Source organism: Callithrix jacchus, chromosome 4, assembly GCF_049354715.1.
Source record: "Callithrix jacchus isolate 240 chromosome 4, calJac240_pri, whole genome shotgun sequence".
NCBI lineage: Eukaryota > Metazoa > Chordata > Mammalia > Primates > Cebidae > Callithrix > Callithrix jacchus.
In genome coordinates this window covers 3,771,531-3,787,403 of record NC_133505.1, presented here as the reverse complement: position 1 = coordinate 3,787,403, position 15,873 = coordinate 3,771,531, and the positions used below count along the sequence as shown (strand labels likewise).

Here is a 15,873-nt window from a genome sequence, read left to right as displayed (position 1 = left end):
CTAAAAAAAAAAAATTAATATTATTTTTCATTGACAAATCATAATTGTCTACATTTATGTGATGTTTTAATATATGTATACAGGGTGGAATGATTAAATCAAGCTAGTTAACATATCTAGTACTTATCTTGCCTATCTCTTTTTTTTTTCATACCCAGATGAGCTGAATTACCTACCTTTTTTTATGGTGGGATGTTTGAAATTTACTCTCTTATTTTGAAATAGGCAATTCACTTTTGTTGATTTATAGTCACCTTGAAGGCTGAATAATATTTTGTTGTGTATCTATGCCACAGTTTCTTTATCCATTCAGTCACTGGCCGACACTTAGGCTGTTGCCATGTCCTGGCTCTTCAGTAACCATGGGAGTGCAGATATCCCTTCAACACATGGACTTCAGTTTCTTTGAATCTATATCGAGAAGTGGGATTGGAGCATCATATGGCCGTTCTGTTTTTAGTTTTTGGGGAACTTTAATACCATTTTCCATAACGGCTCTACTACTAACCTACATTTCTACCATCAACGTACAATGTTTTCTCTGCGTCCTTGCCAAGACCCCAGACACAGCTCACGCCTTCGTCACTTTCTCACTGCGTGTCTTTAGACAAGCTATTCGGCTTCTTCATTGGTTCTGTCCCCATCTGTAAAATAACAACTGAAAAGTGTCTACTTCATAGGATTGTCATGAACTCCATAGCTTGACAGTTTCTCATAAGATTAATAAACACCATATGACCCAGCAATAATACCACTCCCAGAAATTTTCCTAGAGAAATGAAAACATATGTTCACACAAAAACCTGAACATCAGTGTTTACGGTGACTTCATTGTTGAGAAAAAACAGAAACAACCTAAATGTCCTTCTACAGGTGAATGAACAAACAAACTGTGGTATACTAATACAATTGGATACAATTAAAATTGATTTTTAATCAGCGATAAAATACATAAATTATTGGCATATGTCACAACTTGGATACATCTCAGTGGCATTACGCTGAATGAAGGAAGCCAATCTCTGAGGGCTCCATACTGTTTGATTCCATTTAAGTGACACTCTCTAAAAGACAACCTGTAGTGAGTGACAGGGAACGTGCTAGTGTTTACCACCAGTGGGGATGGTGGGATGTATGAAAAAATGCTTATTGATAGACATTCAACTTGTCTGCTGAGCCTGGATATTATACATGCTGCTGTTACACACACTGCACACCTGACACAGAGAGGTGGACAGGACGGAGAAGGTGAGGGTCTGTTGGAGTCCAGCGCGTTTGGTCCCACCTGGCCTGAATCTGCTCTCACCACTAGACGCTTTAGTCCTTCACGTTCTTCAAGGATGTAGATTAGGACACATAGGGTGAACATCTAAAGCTTTAGATGTGGAGTATGTTTACTTTAGAAAATGGGAAGACACTGAGGTTTTTCAGAAACAATGCTGAGGCCCAAATTGGGGTGACGTGACGGGGAACACGACTACTTCTTGTAGGTGTGATGCCTTCGGGAATGCCTGTGTCCCCGATGCTTTGGGGTTTTTGATTTTGTACCAATGGAAAATGAAGGGGCTGATGATCTAAAAGGTCCTTTCCCAACAGAGTCCCGGGCAGGTGCAAAAGGCATCCCAACACCAACACTGCTGCCTGCCTTAGCTTGTCCAGGGACAGGGGGAATTTGAGCCATGGGGGCCATAGACTTCCTTGCAGAAATGCTGGCTCTCCCTAAGTCAACAGCTGTACTGTGGCTGGGCAGGCCTTGAGTGTTTTGGCTCCAGCCTTTTCTGAAGGGGATCATGGTGCTAGTGGTCCCACTAGGCGGTGCTCCAATGCTGAGAGCCCCAGAGGTAGAGCTCATGTCTGGGCCAGTCATTCTGATCCCAGACTCACCACAGTCCATAGGGGTCATGAATCCTCCAAAAGCAAAAGGTCGTGGGGCTCTGCTGCCAAACACTGAGCCAAAAGCCCCAGCTTGGTGGGTCTGAGTTACAATTCTAAACCCCGTTGTACTAGCTTGACTGATGGGAAAACCTGCTGGAATGCTGCCAATGCTTGGCCAGATGCTGGCAGGGGTCTGAGAGGTAGAGGCTGAGGGTGTCAAACCCCACAAGGCCGACTGAGTGGTACTGATGAAGGCTGGCTGAGCTGGAGTTGGCACTGGGGTTGGCAGTGCCACTGCTGAGCTCCCAAAAACAAAAGAGCTACTGACACTTGGGGTAAAGGCTGGCTGGGAAGGCCCTTGCTTCTGTCCATCTGTGGCACCAAATGCAGGCTGGGGACTGGCTCCTTGGGATACTGGGAAAGGTGGCCTTGAGCTTGATCCCAAGGGAACTGTGATGGTTGGTGTCAGGTTGGAGATGCTGGGGGAAGATGCAGACCAGTTTGTGGGTACCAGGGCTGAGGCGGACAGAGGGCTGCCCACACCCCTGCAATGAGCATTTCTACTTCTAGGAGATATCTGGACAGTACTGGAAAGGACCTGGGTAAAGATGGTGACTGTGTGGACAGTAGGGATGGTGGGACGGTGGTATGGTGGGAAAATGAAGCCTGTGGCTGCGGTGAAGTCGGCCCTGAAAGCCTGGGCAGTCCCAAGCAGGAAAGTGTGGCAAGTGGAAGGGACAGAATGAGTGTTGCCTGTGGCACTGGTGACATTCACCACACCAAAATCCAAAGGTGGCTTAAAAGCAGAGTGTTTAGGTGTGCTGGCTAGGGTGGTGGGCACGACCGCAGAGGTAGCCTCGATCATGCCATGGAAGTGATGGGTAGAAGCAGGAGTAAATGGAGGAGGCGTCTGCCTGGAGGAGAAAGGAGCCATCATGGGCATAGTTTTAAGTGGATCTGTGTTGCCAAAGACAGGCTTGAAGGTAGGAGTTAGGGTTCCCTGAGTTGTGGAGAGGGAAGAGTTGGAAGATGCTGTGGCTGTGACTGAAGTTCTGGAACGTGAGGAGCTTCCAGTGTCGCTACTGTGCAGGGGCCCCCAAGTCAGTTTTAACATGAGATGAGCAGAAGCTGCATCAGAAGGTGCAGATGCAGGAAAATGGGGAGTTGGGCTACCCAGCATTCCAAGCAAAGGACTTTGGGTGGTGGGTGGTGCAGGTGGGTCCGGGGGCATGGCAGAACTGTCAGCCTGAGAGGTTGAAGGTGGCCAGGTGGTGTCAGTGACTGCTGGTGTGGGAGAGGTGGGGGTCAGCAGGATGGAAGTAGCTGTGGGCTTGGAGTCCAGAGACGTGCCTGGTTCTGACTGTGAGCACCCAGATGCGGTCGGTAGGCTGGGTGTCTTCACAGGAGAAAGGGCCACACTGGTTGCTTCTTCTCTCGTGGACTGTGGGGAGGCCAGTGGACCTGGAGACTTCTGCATTTTTCTCAAGTTTTCCAACTGAGGATTTGCCGCCTGGGTTAGATCTGTTTCTGAAGGCAGAGGGGGAGATAGGGAAGGGTCGATAGCAAGCCAAGTCTCGGGGACAGGGTCTGTGGTGACGTCAGTTGTGTCTTCGCTTGCTTTGTTGCTCCAGTGTAGCTCAGCTTTCTTCCTCAAGGTCAAGTTCTCATCAGAGACTGCATAACCAAGCTGGGGAGGTGGGATCTCCCAGTGCGTGTTCTCAGGGCCAGACGACAGCAGTGGACTCTTTTGATCTTGCTGCCCGGAACTTCCAGATTCTCCTGCGGACGCAAACTCTGATACCAGTGGGACTGGAGAGTAAGACCGATGACCACTCTTTTTCCTTTTTATTGGCCACTCTGGTGTCTGGACTGATACATTGGGAACACTTCTCTTCCGAGGCTCTGATAAATGTCTGGAAGAGCTGTAAGAACTGGAAATAGCATTTCTTTCAGAGCTGAGGGTGCCACGTGTGTATATGCTGGACAAGGAGCTCATGGAGGAGCAACTGGGTCTCTTAGTCAAGCTGTGATCTGAGCTCCAGGGGTGGAGGCTTCTCTTCAGAGGCCCAAGCCTGGGCACAAAAGAAGTGAGAGTTCCGCTTTTCATCACGGGCTTAAATGCGGATGGTCTGGTCTCTGGGCTCTTCCTGTCCATGCTCTCAGGGAATAGTGGTTCTTCCAACCCCCCTTTCCCTTTTCTGCACTCTCGGAGAGCCCTCAACACTGTCTCCTTTGAACATGGATCTGCGGGCCCCTCAGAGGGTGGGGGACCTGCAGGGTCAGTTACACCTTCAGGAGAAATGGAAGGAGGCACCCTCTGGCCAGAAGGAGTGATCTTGATGGTCACTGGGCTCCAAATTGACCTGGGGTGTCGAAGAGACCAAATGGTGCGCTTTAAGTAACTTTCCCACCAGTCTGAAGGGAGAGGCCCTAGGGCGGAATTCTGGGCCTTCATGGGAAACCGCCTCCAAGCCTCGTTGACCGGCCAAGTGGTTGGATCGGCAGGATCCAGGTTCCGCGGCCTCCTCGCAGGTCTATGCCGCGGGGCAGGGTGAGCGCGGTGGACAAACTGAACCCGATGGACTTGGCGAAGGGGCTGAGTTGGCCGGCGGTTCGTGTGCCTCTTGGGCAAATCGGTGCGCACCTGGGCCGGGGACGAGGACGACAGTCCCAGTTTGCCCAGGAGACTGCCCATGAGGAGAGACGAGGCGCGGTCAGTGATTTCCAGCAACGTTTTGGCTTCCGAGGTTTCCAACGTCTGCAGAATCTGAGCCAGTCCAAGAGCGCAGGGTTCAGTTGACGGTTGGGATTCACGTGCGGGGAATGCGCGAGGCCCTCAGGGGGCTCGGCGGCACCCGCGGGAACTGGGGACACGGGGACACCGGCAGCTCCAGTAAATGGGGGCTCAGGGGCTCAGGGGCCTCAGGGGGCTCAGGGGCCTTGGGGGCTCAGGGGGCTCAGGGGCTCAGGAATCTCAGGGGTTCAGGGGGCTCAGGGGGCTCAGGGGCTCAGGGGGCTCAGCGGGCTCAGGGGCTCAGAAGCTCAGGATGCTCAGGGGGCCTCAGGGGTCTCAGGGGGCTCAGGGGCCTCAGGGCGCTCAGGGGGCTCAGGGGCTCAGGGGCTCAGGGGGCTCAGGGGCTCAGAAGCTCAGGGGGCTCAGGGGCCTCAGGGCGCTCAGGGGGCTCAGGGGGCTCAGCGGGCTCAGGGGCTCAGGGGGCTCAATGGGCTCAGGGGCCTCAGGGCCTCAGGGGGCTCAGGGACCTCAGGGGGCTCAGGGGCTCAGGGGGCCTCAGAGGGCTCAGGGGCCTCAGGGGGCTCAGGGGCTCAGGGGCTCAGGGACCTCAGGGGGCTCAGGGGCTCAGGGACCTCAGGGGGCTCAGGGGCTCAGGGACCTCAGGGGGCTCAGGGGCCTCAGGGCGCTCAGGGGGCTCAAGGGCTCAGGGGGCTCAGCGGGCTCAGGGGCTCAGGGGGCCTCAGGGGCCTCAGGGGGCTCAGGGGCTCAGGGGCTCAGGGGGCCTCAGGGGCCTCAGAGGGCTCAGGGGCCTCAGGGGTCTCGGGGGCTCAGGGGCTCAGGGGCTCAGGGGGCTCAGCGGGCACAGGGCGCTCAGGGGGCTCAGGGGCTCAGGGGGCTCAGCGGGCTCAGGGGCTCAGGGGGCTCAGCGGGCTCAGGGGCTCAGGGGGCTCAGGGGCTCAGAAGCTCAGGGGACTCAGGGGGCTCAGGGGCCTCAGGGGCTCAGGGGGCTCAATGGGCTCAGGGGCCTCAGGGCCTCAGGGACCTCAGGGGGCTCAGGAGCTCAGGGGCTCAGGGGGCTCAGGGGCTCAGGGGGCCTCAGGGACCTCAGGGGCTCAGGGGCCTCGGGGGCTTAGGGGGCTCAGGGGCCTTAGCGGGCTCAGCGGGCTCAGGGGCCTCAGGGGGCTCAGGGGCCTCAGGGTGCTCAGGGGGCTCAGGGGCTCAGGGGGCTCAGCGGGCTCAGGGCGCTCAGGGGGCTCAGGGGCTCAGGGGGCTCAGCGGGCTCAGGGGTTCAGGGGGCTCAGGGGGCTCAGCGGGCTCAGGGGCTCAGGGGGCTCAGGGGCTCAGAAGCTCAGGGGACTCAGGGGGCTCAGGGGCCTCAGGGGCTCAGGGGGCTCAATGGGCTCAGGAGCTCAGGGCCTCAGGGACCTCAGGGGGCTCAGGAGCTCAGGGGCTCAGGGGGCTCAGGGGGCTCAGGGACCTTAGCGGGCTCAGCGGGCTCAGGGGCCTCAGGGGGCTCAGGGGCCTCAGGGGGCTCAGGGGGTTCAGGGGCTCAGGGCCCCAGCGTGGATCTGTTGGCCCACGGGATCCCCTAAGTCTGAGTAGGGAGCACTCTCTGCGCCCGCGGGGTGAATGAGGGTGGCTTTCACAGGTGCGCAGGACTGGAGACCTGCACCGGGGAATCTGCGCCGCCCGGATGGCATTTGTGGCACTAGCAGTCGGAAAGGCAGCTGATCGAGGATCCGGGCGTTTCTCCTTTTCTTTTTTCGCGACAGAGTCTCGCTCACCACCCAGGCTTGAGTGCAATGGCATGATCTCGGCTCACTGCAACACTCCGCCTCCCGGGTTCAAGCAATTCCCCTGCCTCAGCCTCCTGGAGTAGCTGAGATTATAGGCGTGCCCCACCACACCTGGCTAATTTTTGTATTTTTAGTAGAGACGGGGTTTCACCATCTTGACCAGGCTGGTCTTGAACTCCTGACCTCATGATCCACCCACCTCGGCCTCCCAAAGCGTTGAGATTACAGGCGTGAGCCACCGCGCCCGGCCACGTTTCTCCTCTTCTGCAGCTCTTGACGCCTTCAATGGGTGCCAGTCATTTGCCGTACAGCCACCTTTGGGACCCACCACTGTCTCCCAGCTTTAATTACTGTTACCTTGACAAAGATTTTCATAAACACCTAGAGGGAGTGAAAAAACCAACACTCTGGTCTTTGCAGATGGGCTTTGAGCTGGTGTACTCCTTATCTCTAAGCCAAGCCACTTGTAACTCTGTTTTAGCTATAATCTTCTGCTTGCATGGACCCCAAAGATCAGTCAGAGTACAAGCAAGAGGTCCTCTTAGGACTTTTTGGAGCATGGATCTGGCCCTGGGCATGCAGGTGGCAGTTCCACTTCCCTTGTGTCTAAGTCTGAAGTCTCCAGAGAAACAGAGTCAACAAGATATGTGTGCTTGTGTACAGTGTTCTGAATACTGCAGGGCAGGCTGGAGACCAGGTTTTTAATATACCTTGCTGTAAAGAAACATAGGAAGTCATGTAATAACCAGATGGTAATTCACTGTCAGGAGAAGAGCTGTTTATTTGTTAAATGAAAAAGACTTCATCAGCCCTGTTGGCTAACTGAAAGTAAATTGATTGAATACCTTATGACATTTGATCACTTTGTCAACTTCAGATGAACCTTTACTGTATTTGTAAAAATATTAGATATGCTTCCCGAGCAAAGAAAGTTCTTCAGAACAAGCAAAATCAGCATTTTAATGGCATAAATTAATCAATAGTAAACCATATTCTATAAATACATTTTGTTATTCATAAAATAACAGTGTGCTACAATTAGTATTCTGAAAAGTGGATTCATATTCATATATAGCTATTTATAGGTTACAAATATTTCCCGTATATAAAAAGTAGAAAATATTTCAAGTTATGTTTATAATTAAAATACAGTACCAGAATTTGAGATAAAATTGTTTTTTATTATATGCAAAATTGTCTTTAAAATAGAACAAACCACTCCTGAAAAATGGGCTAGAACCAATGTTAAAAATGTGTATGCCAAGCCCAACTGCCACGTAAACTTCATCTGCTCTCTAGATATTCAAACAATACGTGGCACCCAGCCTCTGGAAATCCCACAGAAGTGTAACAGGTTCATCAACAGTTGAGTATTTGTCCCTCTTTCACGATAATTTTCATGTCGAATTTGAAATTTCTAAGAATTCAGTGATTGCTAAACTTTCATATGTGGAATATATTTATGCTGCTGTTTAGGCTGTGCTGGCTTCAATCAAAAGATCCAAGAAAACCATGAATATTTTGTATCTAAGTGACACAACGCTGGGAATCTTACTTGTTTCTAAAACTGGCATTGCGCTTATAGGGAACTTAGTGCTATTCATTATATATATGCACATCTTATTTCAGCCCCATCAGAAGAAGCCCTTAGATATGATTCTCATGCACCTGACTTTGGCTAATGTTGTAACAGTTACCATCAGAGGTGCTCCATATATAATATTATCCTTTGGAATTAGAAGCACTTTTGTTGATATTGGTTGCAAAACAGGGCTATACATTTATAAAATGACACAGGGCATTTGCATATGTACTTCTCTCATGAGTACATTTCAGGCTGTTATTATCAGTCCTTGCCATTCCAAGTGGGTATCACTCAAACCTCAAATCTCCCCATACATGTTTCCCTTGTTGATTTATTCCTAAATAAACAAGATGCTAATCAATATGTGGGTTGTTATAAGCACTGTAGCCACCAGCAAATCCACTAATGTTGGACTTGTATATTCTCTGTAAACCGTAAAACAAGGCAGTGTGTGCACTACAATGCAATGATATTTCTAAGCGCCATGTTTACTCAAGGTTCCTCTTTTCGTCCCTCACAATTTGGACTAGTTTCTACATTGTGACTATTTTCTTAAGGCATCACAAGACAGTTTTTCATATTCACAGTTTCAGTCTCTCTCTTTAGTCTCTTCCTGAAGCAGAAGCCACTCATGTTGTCTTCTTGCTGGTGAGATGCTTTGTTTTCTTTTAGGGGCCAATATGTGTCTTTCCATTTATGTTAGCTCTATATATGACAGCAACCTAATGCTGAGGAACATTCCTAGTTTTGTTTCAACTTCCTACCAAATTATCTGCACTTTGATGTTGGTTAATTATGATAATAGAGTTTCCAGATTAACCTGTGCCATTTTAAATAAGATTATTTCCCCCTGCTCACCACACAGCTTTCTATTGCATCAAAAGAATCCTGATAAATATTATTTTAACTATAAGAGAACATGTTTCTTAATTTTTCTGAGTTTTAGAAATTTAGTCCTTTAGCCTGGGAGGTCCAAGGCTGCAGTGAGCCAAGATCATGTCACTGAATTCCAGCCTGGGTGATAGAGCAAGACTCTGTCTAAAACAACAACAACAACAAAAAAAAAAAAAAAAAAAAAAAGGGGAAAAAAATACAAAAGAAAGAAAAGAAAAAGAGCTGGGCCCAGGGGCTCATGCCTGTAATCTCAGCACTTTGGGAGGCTGAGGCGGGTGGATCACCTGAGGTCAGGAGTTTGTGACCAGCCTGGCCAACATGGTGAAATCCCATCTCTACTAAAAATATAAAAATAAGCCAGGCAGGGTGGTGTGTACCTGTAATCCTAGCTACTAGGAGGGCTCTGAGGCAAAAGAATTGCTTGAACTTGGAAGGCAGGGGTTGCAGTGAGCTGAGATTGTGCCACTGCCCTCCAGCCTGGGCTACAGAGCAAGACTCCGTCTCAGAAGAAAAAAAATAGAAAAAAGAAAAAGAAATTTATTCATTTGGTTGTCAAACTTGAAGAGAAACAAAATACAGTATATAATACAATAAGAAATAAATTTAATCCTGATTGCACCTAGGTAAAAAATTGAGAAAAAAGTAATCCACTGTGGTTCAATCTATGAAAGTTTCTTCAAGCATAAATGTGCACATTGCAGATGAATACATAAAGTATCAAATACATACAGATACTAAAAACATGGAAAATTACATCAATAAAAATTCTCATGTAGTAAAAATCAAATCCAAAGTAGTGGTTACCTTTAGGAGGTCTGGAAGAGGACGTGAGAAGAGCTGGGAATATAGATTTCACCTTCATTCATAATCTTTCATTTCTTGAATTGGCTTATAGGTTTATTGGTACTTCACAAGAAAACATTGCCAAAAGAACGTATAGAATACCTAAATTATTCCAACGATATACTGCATTCATTGAATGGAGGGGTAAAAGATTGCAATTCTCCTTAAAATGAATCACAAAGTCTATGCAATGAAATTAAAAGACACTATTGTGAAAATTGACATGCTCATTCTCAACATTATATAACTATGTCACGATCCAAGAATAGCCAAGACTACCCTGAAAAGCACAAAATGAGAGGATGTACATAGATAGATACCAAAGCTTATTATAATGCGATGATAATTAAGACAGTAGGCAATTTTCACAACGATGTAAAAATAGAACAATGTAACCAAATATAGTATCCAGAAAGAGAACCAAGTATTTGTAGACACAATTTATGAAAGAGACAGGGCTGGCACAATGGCTCACGCCTGTATGTTTATTTGTAATGGCCCCAAAATAGAAACGGCATAAATGTCCATCAACGGTAGAATAAATTGGGTAAGAAAAATACAATGGAACATTCCACTGCCATGAAAATGAAATTACTGCTATATTTAGTAACAATGATTAATTTATAGGCATAATTGAAATCAAATACAAAAGAGGGAAAACAATATGACTATTTACCTAACTTATAAGGACAGGAAGAAGTGAACTGTGGTATTAGAAGTTGGGATGGTTGGCCGGGCACAATGGCTCACATCTGTAATCCCAGCACTTTGGGAGGCCAAGGTGGGTGGAACACGAGGGCAGGAGATCTAGACCAGCCTGACCAACATGGTGAAACCCAGTCACTACTAAAAACACAACAATTAGCTGGGCGTGGTCGTGCGCACTTGTAATCCCAGCTACTCAGGAGGCTGAGGCAGTAGAATCGCTTGAACCCAGGAGACAGAGGTTGCAGTGAGCCAAAATCGTGCCACTGCACTCCAGCCTCAGTGACAGAGGCGAAACAGAAGGGAAAAGTAACTGAAAGGCAGCATCAAGGGAGTCTCTGAGGTCCTGGTAATATTTTCTTTCTTGATCTAGATGGAGGTTCCTTGTGGGCTTCCTGTGTGAAAATTCATTTACCTATACCCATATGATTTATACTTTTATTAAAATATATTCTAAATCAATTCTTCAAAAGCTCAACTATCGTCCGTAGTGAACTGCCTGAGAAGTTGTGTTGTCACTTAGGAATGCGCCAAGTAAAGAAAATAGAAAATATTCTCATCCTGAGAAATCAAAGCCACAGGGTGACCTACAGTAGACAGGCATCCTGGATGTGCATTTCCTGGATAGCCCAGGGAGCTTTAAGTTATAAACTTCATTTAAGATTTGTATTGCTTATCAATTGCTGTAACAAATAACTCCAAATGTAGAGTTAGAGCCATCACTTACATTAGACACAGAGACCAGCCCTGGTAGATAAGGAACGACAGCAGGGCATTAATATCAGGAGGTACAGATTACTGGGGGTCATCTTAGGGTCTGCCCACCCATGACCCCAGTCTCTCTAACAAAATACATTCACCACCTTCCAAAAGGGCCTGAGGGTTCCAGAATCTACCATTTAAATCACATCCAAGTGTGCATGAGACACTTCGGGTATATTTCTTAAGTGTGCCCACTCGAATACATAGAGAGAAACCTTGCTGCGCAAACCGAAAACACCACTGCATCTGTTTTTTCTTATTGTTATTTTGTTTTGCTTTGTTTTCTGAGGTGCAGTTTTGCTTTTGTCGCCCAGGCTGGAGTGTGGTGGCGTGATCTCGGCTCATTGCAATCTGTGCCTTCCTGGTTCAAGCAATTCTCGTGCCTCAGCCTTCTGAGTAGCAAGGACTACAGGCGAGTGCCACCACACTCGCCTAATTTTGTATTTTTAGTAGAGACAGGGTTTCACCATGTTGGCCCGGCTGTTCTCGAGCTCCTGACCTCAAGTGATCCACTTACCTTGGCCTCCTAAAGTGCTGGGATTACACGTATGAGCCACTGCACCCGGCCTGCCATGACATCTGGACAAGAGTTTGACTCCTTGACTCTCAAAAATCTGGTATTGTACCAACCAAGCTGCATAGGTCCTAAGAAGAGATTCTTCCTCATCCTCAGAAATGATTTTAGCACATATCACTAATGTTGACTGGTATTGTAAAGGAATTCTTGGACTCGGAAAAGACAGCTAAGTAGGTGGTTTGAATTTCATGGAGTCAACTCATTGAACAGAGTGTATTTATGTACTCTGAACATTACCTGTATTCGCTAGTGAGCTGGTGTTTATTTTATTTGCGCTAAGTCTAAGAAACCTGCGGGTCCATACAGGATGACTGTGAATAGGATCGGTGCAACAGTCCTCACTCATTTACCTACGAGTTGTCAGAGGCAAGACTGAAGAGGTGGAACCAACTGATTGCCTTCAGCAAATACTTATGGGGCTTAACGTTGACACCCAAAACGGACTTTTCTGGTGACGGAAGAAAACAGCAAAAGTAATGACAAAGGCAGAGAGGTGGAGAGTGACCAACTGAAAACAATAAAGTTACTATATTTTGTCAAATGCTTGTTAAAGCACATAATTAATAAGGAAGAGAATGTCCAGACAATTAACAGAAGTAAATGTGGGTTTTGTCATCTCCACGGTGAAATCTCATACAATGTATTAACAAAAGAAACCCAGTACTTTGGGAGGCCGAGGCGAGTGGATCGCGAGGTCAGGAGTTCAAGGCCAGCCTGGCCAAGATGGTGAAACCCTGTCTCTACTAAAAATACAAGAAAAAAAAAAAAAAAAAAAAATAGCCAGGCGCGGTGGCAGGCGCCTGTAATCCCAGCTACTCAGGAGGCTGAGGCAGGAAAATCGTTTGAAACTGGGAGGCAGAGGTTGCAAGTGAGGTGAGCTCGCGCCACTGCACTCCAGCATGGACGACAGAGTGAGATTCTGTCTCTAAAAAAAGAGAGAGAGAGAGAGAGAAAGAAAGAGTGAGAGCATCTCAGCTAAGCGTATGCTTTCGTTTCTTTGACACCAGAGAAGGAAGGAATTTCTTTAAAAAAAAAAAAAAAAAATAGAGCATCTCAGCTGAGCGTATACTTTTGTTCTCTGGCCGACACTAGGAAGAAAAGGAATTCTATGTAGGATGGTGTGGCACAATGAAGAAGGTGACTCTTGGGAAACAGCGAGATTTCAGGGGTGGGAAAGAAACGTATACCTCAGGGCTGAAATGGGAGTTTTCACGTTTAAGTTAGAGAGTTAGCAAGTGCAGCCTGCCGTAAAACTCTTAGCAGAGGATGGTTTCGATCCATCGACCTCTGGGTTATGGGCCCAGCACGCTTCCGCTGCGCCACTCTGCTAACTGACTTTGACCTTCCCCTGTTCTTGTTTTCAGTCATTCAAATTCAGTACCAACAACATTTTCATTTTCGAATTATTTCATTTTGTAGCTGATTGTTTCCGCCGTCCCTGTCTCTGCCAAGGAAGTAGGAGATTCGCTGCTCGATAATCAGGATGGTCTCAGGCCATAACCTCCCGGTCTGCGCTTTTCCGACCTTGCCAAAGATCGTCTGAGCTTGGAAGTATTTCTACTCCTCTTAGCCCTCGTTTATCATAGTGAGCCTCGGAGGAGGGCGCCAGGCAAAGCACTGGGTGTAACCTTCTCGAGTGCCACCTAGGGAGTCGTGGAGCGAACGCAGCTGCCACCGGAGAGAATCGTCTTAGCCATCTCATTTGTTTCTATCAAAACATTTTACAGACAACCGAAGAAGAAATTGTTTCCCCTTGATGCAGTAATCATGCTTAATTTTATTAGAGTTCAGCTAGAGTTGTGCGTGTTCTGTGCGGCGAAGTGGAAAGTATACATAAAGGACCCCGCTGCACACCTCAGCACAACGTCATCCCCCGGAAAAAGACTCCTCCCGCCGATGCGGTGACACGCATAACTAGTGTTTTTTTCAGAAAACACCATTTTTATTTGAAAGAATGATTAACAAGCTATGGCTGTTAAGACCTGATACTTGGCAGACATGATTTTTCTTTTTTAATTAACCAAGTGAGCCTGCCCTTTCAAGGAAAACAACTGACAGGATTTGTGACCAATGGAAGGACTGGGGCTTTCTAGCAAAAATTTGAATGTTGCAAAACGTATCCATTACCATGAGCTTGACAGCTTCCAACTTTTAACTGTTATGAAACTGTTAGTGTTAGTAGTGTAATTTTAAGGATTTCAGTTCACAGTAAGTATTGTACATATATATGGAGTGCAGAGTGATATTTTGATACATGTATAAATATATAATGATCAAATGAGAGGGTTTTTAGTTGCTTGCAAAGGCACAAGATTTTAAGCAGAACAAAAGCGGTACCCATGGAATAAAGAGGATAAACCAAATGTATAGCTCGAATTATTGCATGACAGCTACAATTTCGATTGGATCCCTTTTGACAAAAACAAGAAGAAATAATAATAAATTCATAAAGATAAGATCTTCCTCTTCTTGCGGCTTCTATCGATCAGAGAACAGAGCTTTTAGGACGTCCCTGAACAGCAGCTCTAGCTTGCAGCTTCCTCTATGATGACGCTAGACAGGGCCGTTCTGGAATATTGCAAATATTTTATCATTAGCAATGTAAGCTTTTGGATAATGATGGATGCTGAACATGGGCTAAGGCTAGCATGCTTGTGTTTTTTCTTGTGTACTCTGTCTCCCTGTCCACACTAAGACTGGAGGGCTGCCCTCTTGCACTTTCCCTGCTAAAGTGGCGAGCAGCCTTGCTCTGGGAGCCCAAGGGCTCTCATCCAATTGCTGGTCACACACACAATTAACCAACTTTTCTCTCACGAATTACTTTTGATGTCATGTCTAAGAACTCTTCAGGCCGTGAGTGGTGGCTCACGCCTGTAATTCCAGCCCTTTGGGAGGCCGAGGCGGGTGGATCATCTGAGCTCAGGAGTTGGAGATCACCCAGGGCAACAAGGTGAAACCTTGTCTCCACTAAAAATACAAAAAAATTAACCAGTGTGGTGGCATGTGCCTGTAGTCCCAGCCACTCGGGAGGCTTAGCTGAATTTGTCAGCACCGTCCTATTCACTAGGCAACACGAAATAACAAAAAAAAGACACAAAGAGGAACAAAGAAACAATTTAAAAAAGAGAGGGAGAAGTGGGAAGCAACCGGTGGGAAGCAATGGTAAGAGCCTTACAAATCGATAAAATCTCCCATTACTTTTCACTGCTCTGGGGTGTGCTTGCCTCTCTAAAAGAATTTTGACAAACATGATACCTGCCACATTTTTTCAGTGGACAGCTAACATTTTTCATTAAGTTTAAATTTTTCTTAAGGATGAAGTCACTTGTATCAGAGGAATCTAAAAACCATGGTAATTTCGTAGTTACCAACATCCCTTTGAAAGAGAGCGGCGAACAGTGCTCTCTCTAGTTACGGAAGCCTTTCCATTGATCCTTTATTTCTCAGCATTCATAGTGCCACTCCATGCCTTTCATAGAATTTTATCCACGTACAATGTCATTTCATAGTTTTTTCTTGATCCTTCCATGATACTTCTTTGCATCAAGTATAGGAATGAATGTTGAAGTATAATGTTATTCCCTGTTACCTGAATGTGTTAAAAGTAGCTTTTCTGGATTGTGTTATATTTGCATCTGCTGCTAGTGCATAATGAAAACATAGTAGGCAAATCACAATTTGAAAACCCCTTTACTGAAAGGTGTAATGAGAGTCAATGTGGGATTTGTAATTCCCCTTCCTCCATGAAACACCTTGACGGACAGAGGGCCTGACTTGCTTTTCCCAACTGTTTCCATGTTGGGAGCTTGAGAGGAGAGAATTTTTAGGTAGGCCTGGGGCAAATGTGTCACAGGCAGACAACTACCAGGAATTTATCAAGTGGTATCTGTCCATGGAGGACCATCATGAGTTGATTCTCAGACTTTCAGGGAAGATACAGAAGTGGATTTAGTGAAACCGAGTTTCCTGTAGGCCAGGATGGTTTTGAGCTCTCAGCCTCTGAGGCTGAATGTTGTTTTCCTGAGTCTTTTTCATTTCTTCCTCTCTACTCGCTCCTTCCTTTTTCTGCCTCTTTAAAATTGGCCCCCTCAGGAAGCAGGTG

The 15,873-nt window shown here is 47.0% G+C and overlaps 3 protein-coding genes, 1 non-coding gene and 1 pseudogene across 9 annotated transcripts in view; 3 read left to right on the top strand and 2 right to left on the bottom strand.

Moving 5' to 3' along the window:
• The window catches only part of PRSS16 (serine protease 16), a 194,443-nt gene that overhangs the window by 52,585 nt on the left and 125,985 nt on the right, over positions 1-15,873 (top strand). The gene's annotated exons all lie outside the window — the stretch shown is intronic.
• Positions 1-15,873, top strand: part of ZNF391 (zinc finger protein 391) — an 83,426-nt gene that overhangs the window by 38,842 nt on the left and 28,711 nt on the right. The window lies entirely within an intron of this gene.
• Positions 915-4,635, bottom strand: POM121L2 (POM121 transmembrane nucleoporin like 2). Its single transcript, XM_002746115.6, has one exon. It carries the CDS (start codon positions 4,568-4,570, stop codon positions 1,478-1,480), a length of 3,093 nt encoding a protein of 1,030 aa, XP_002746161.3. The 5' UTR covers positions 4,571-4,635; the 3' UTR covers positions 915-1,477.
• Positions 4,714-9,065, top strand: LOC144581994 (vomeronasal type-1 receptor 96-like; annotated as a pseudogene). Its single transcript, XR_013533584.1, has 2 exons — positions 4,714-4,768; positions 6,258-9,065. The product of XR_013533584.1 is annotated as a vomeronasal type-1 receptor 96-like (transcript).
• Positions 13,029-13,100, bottom strand: TRNAM-CAU (transfer RNA methionine (anticodon CAU)). The gene has a single exon. It is a non-coding gene; the product is annotated as a tRNA-Met (tRNA).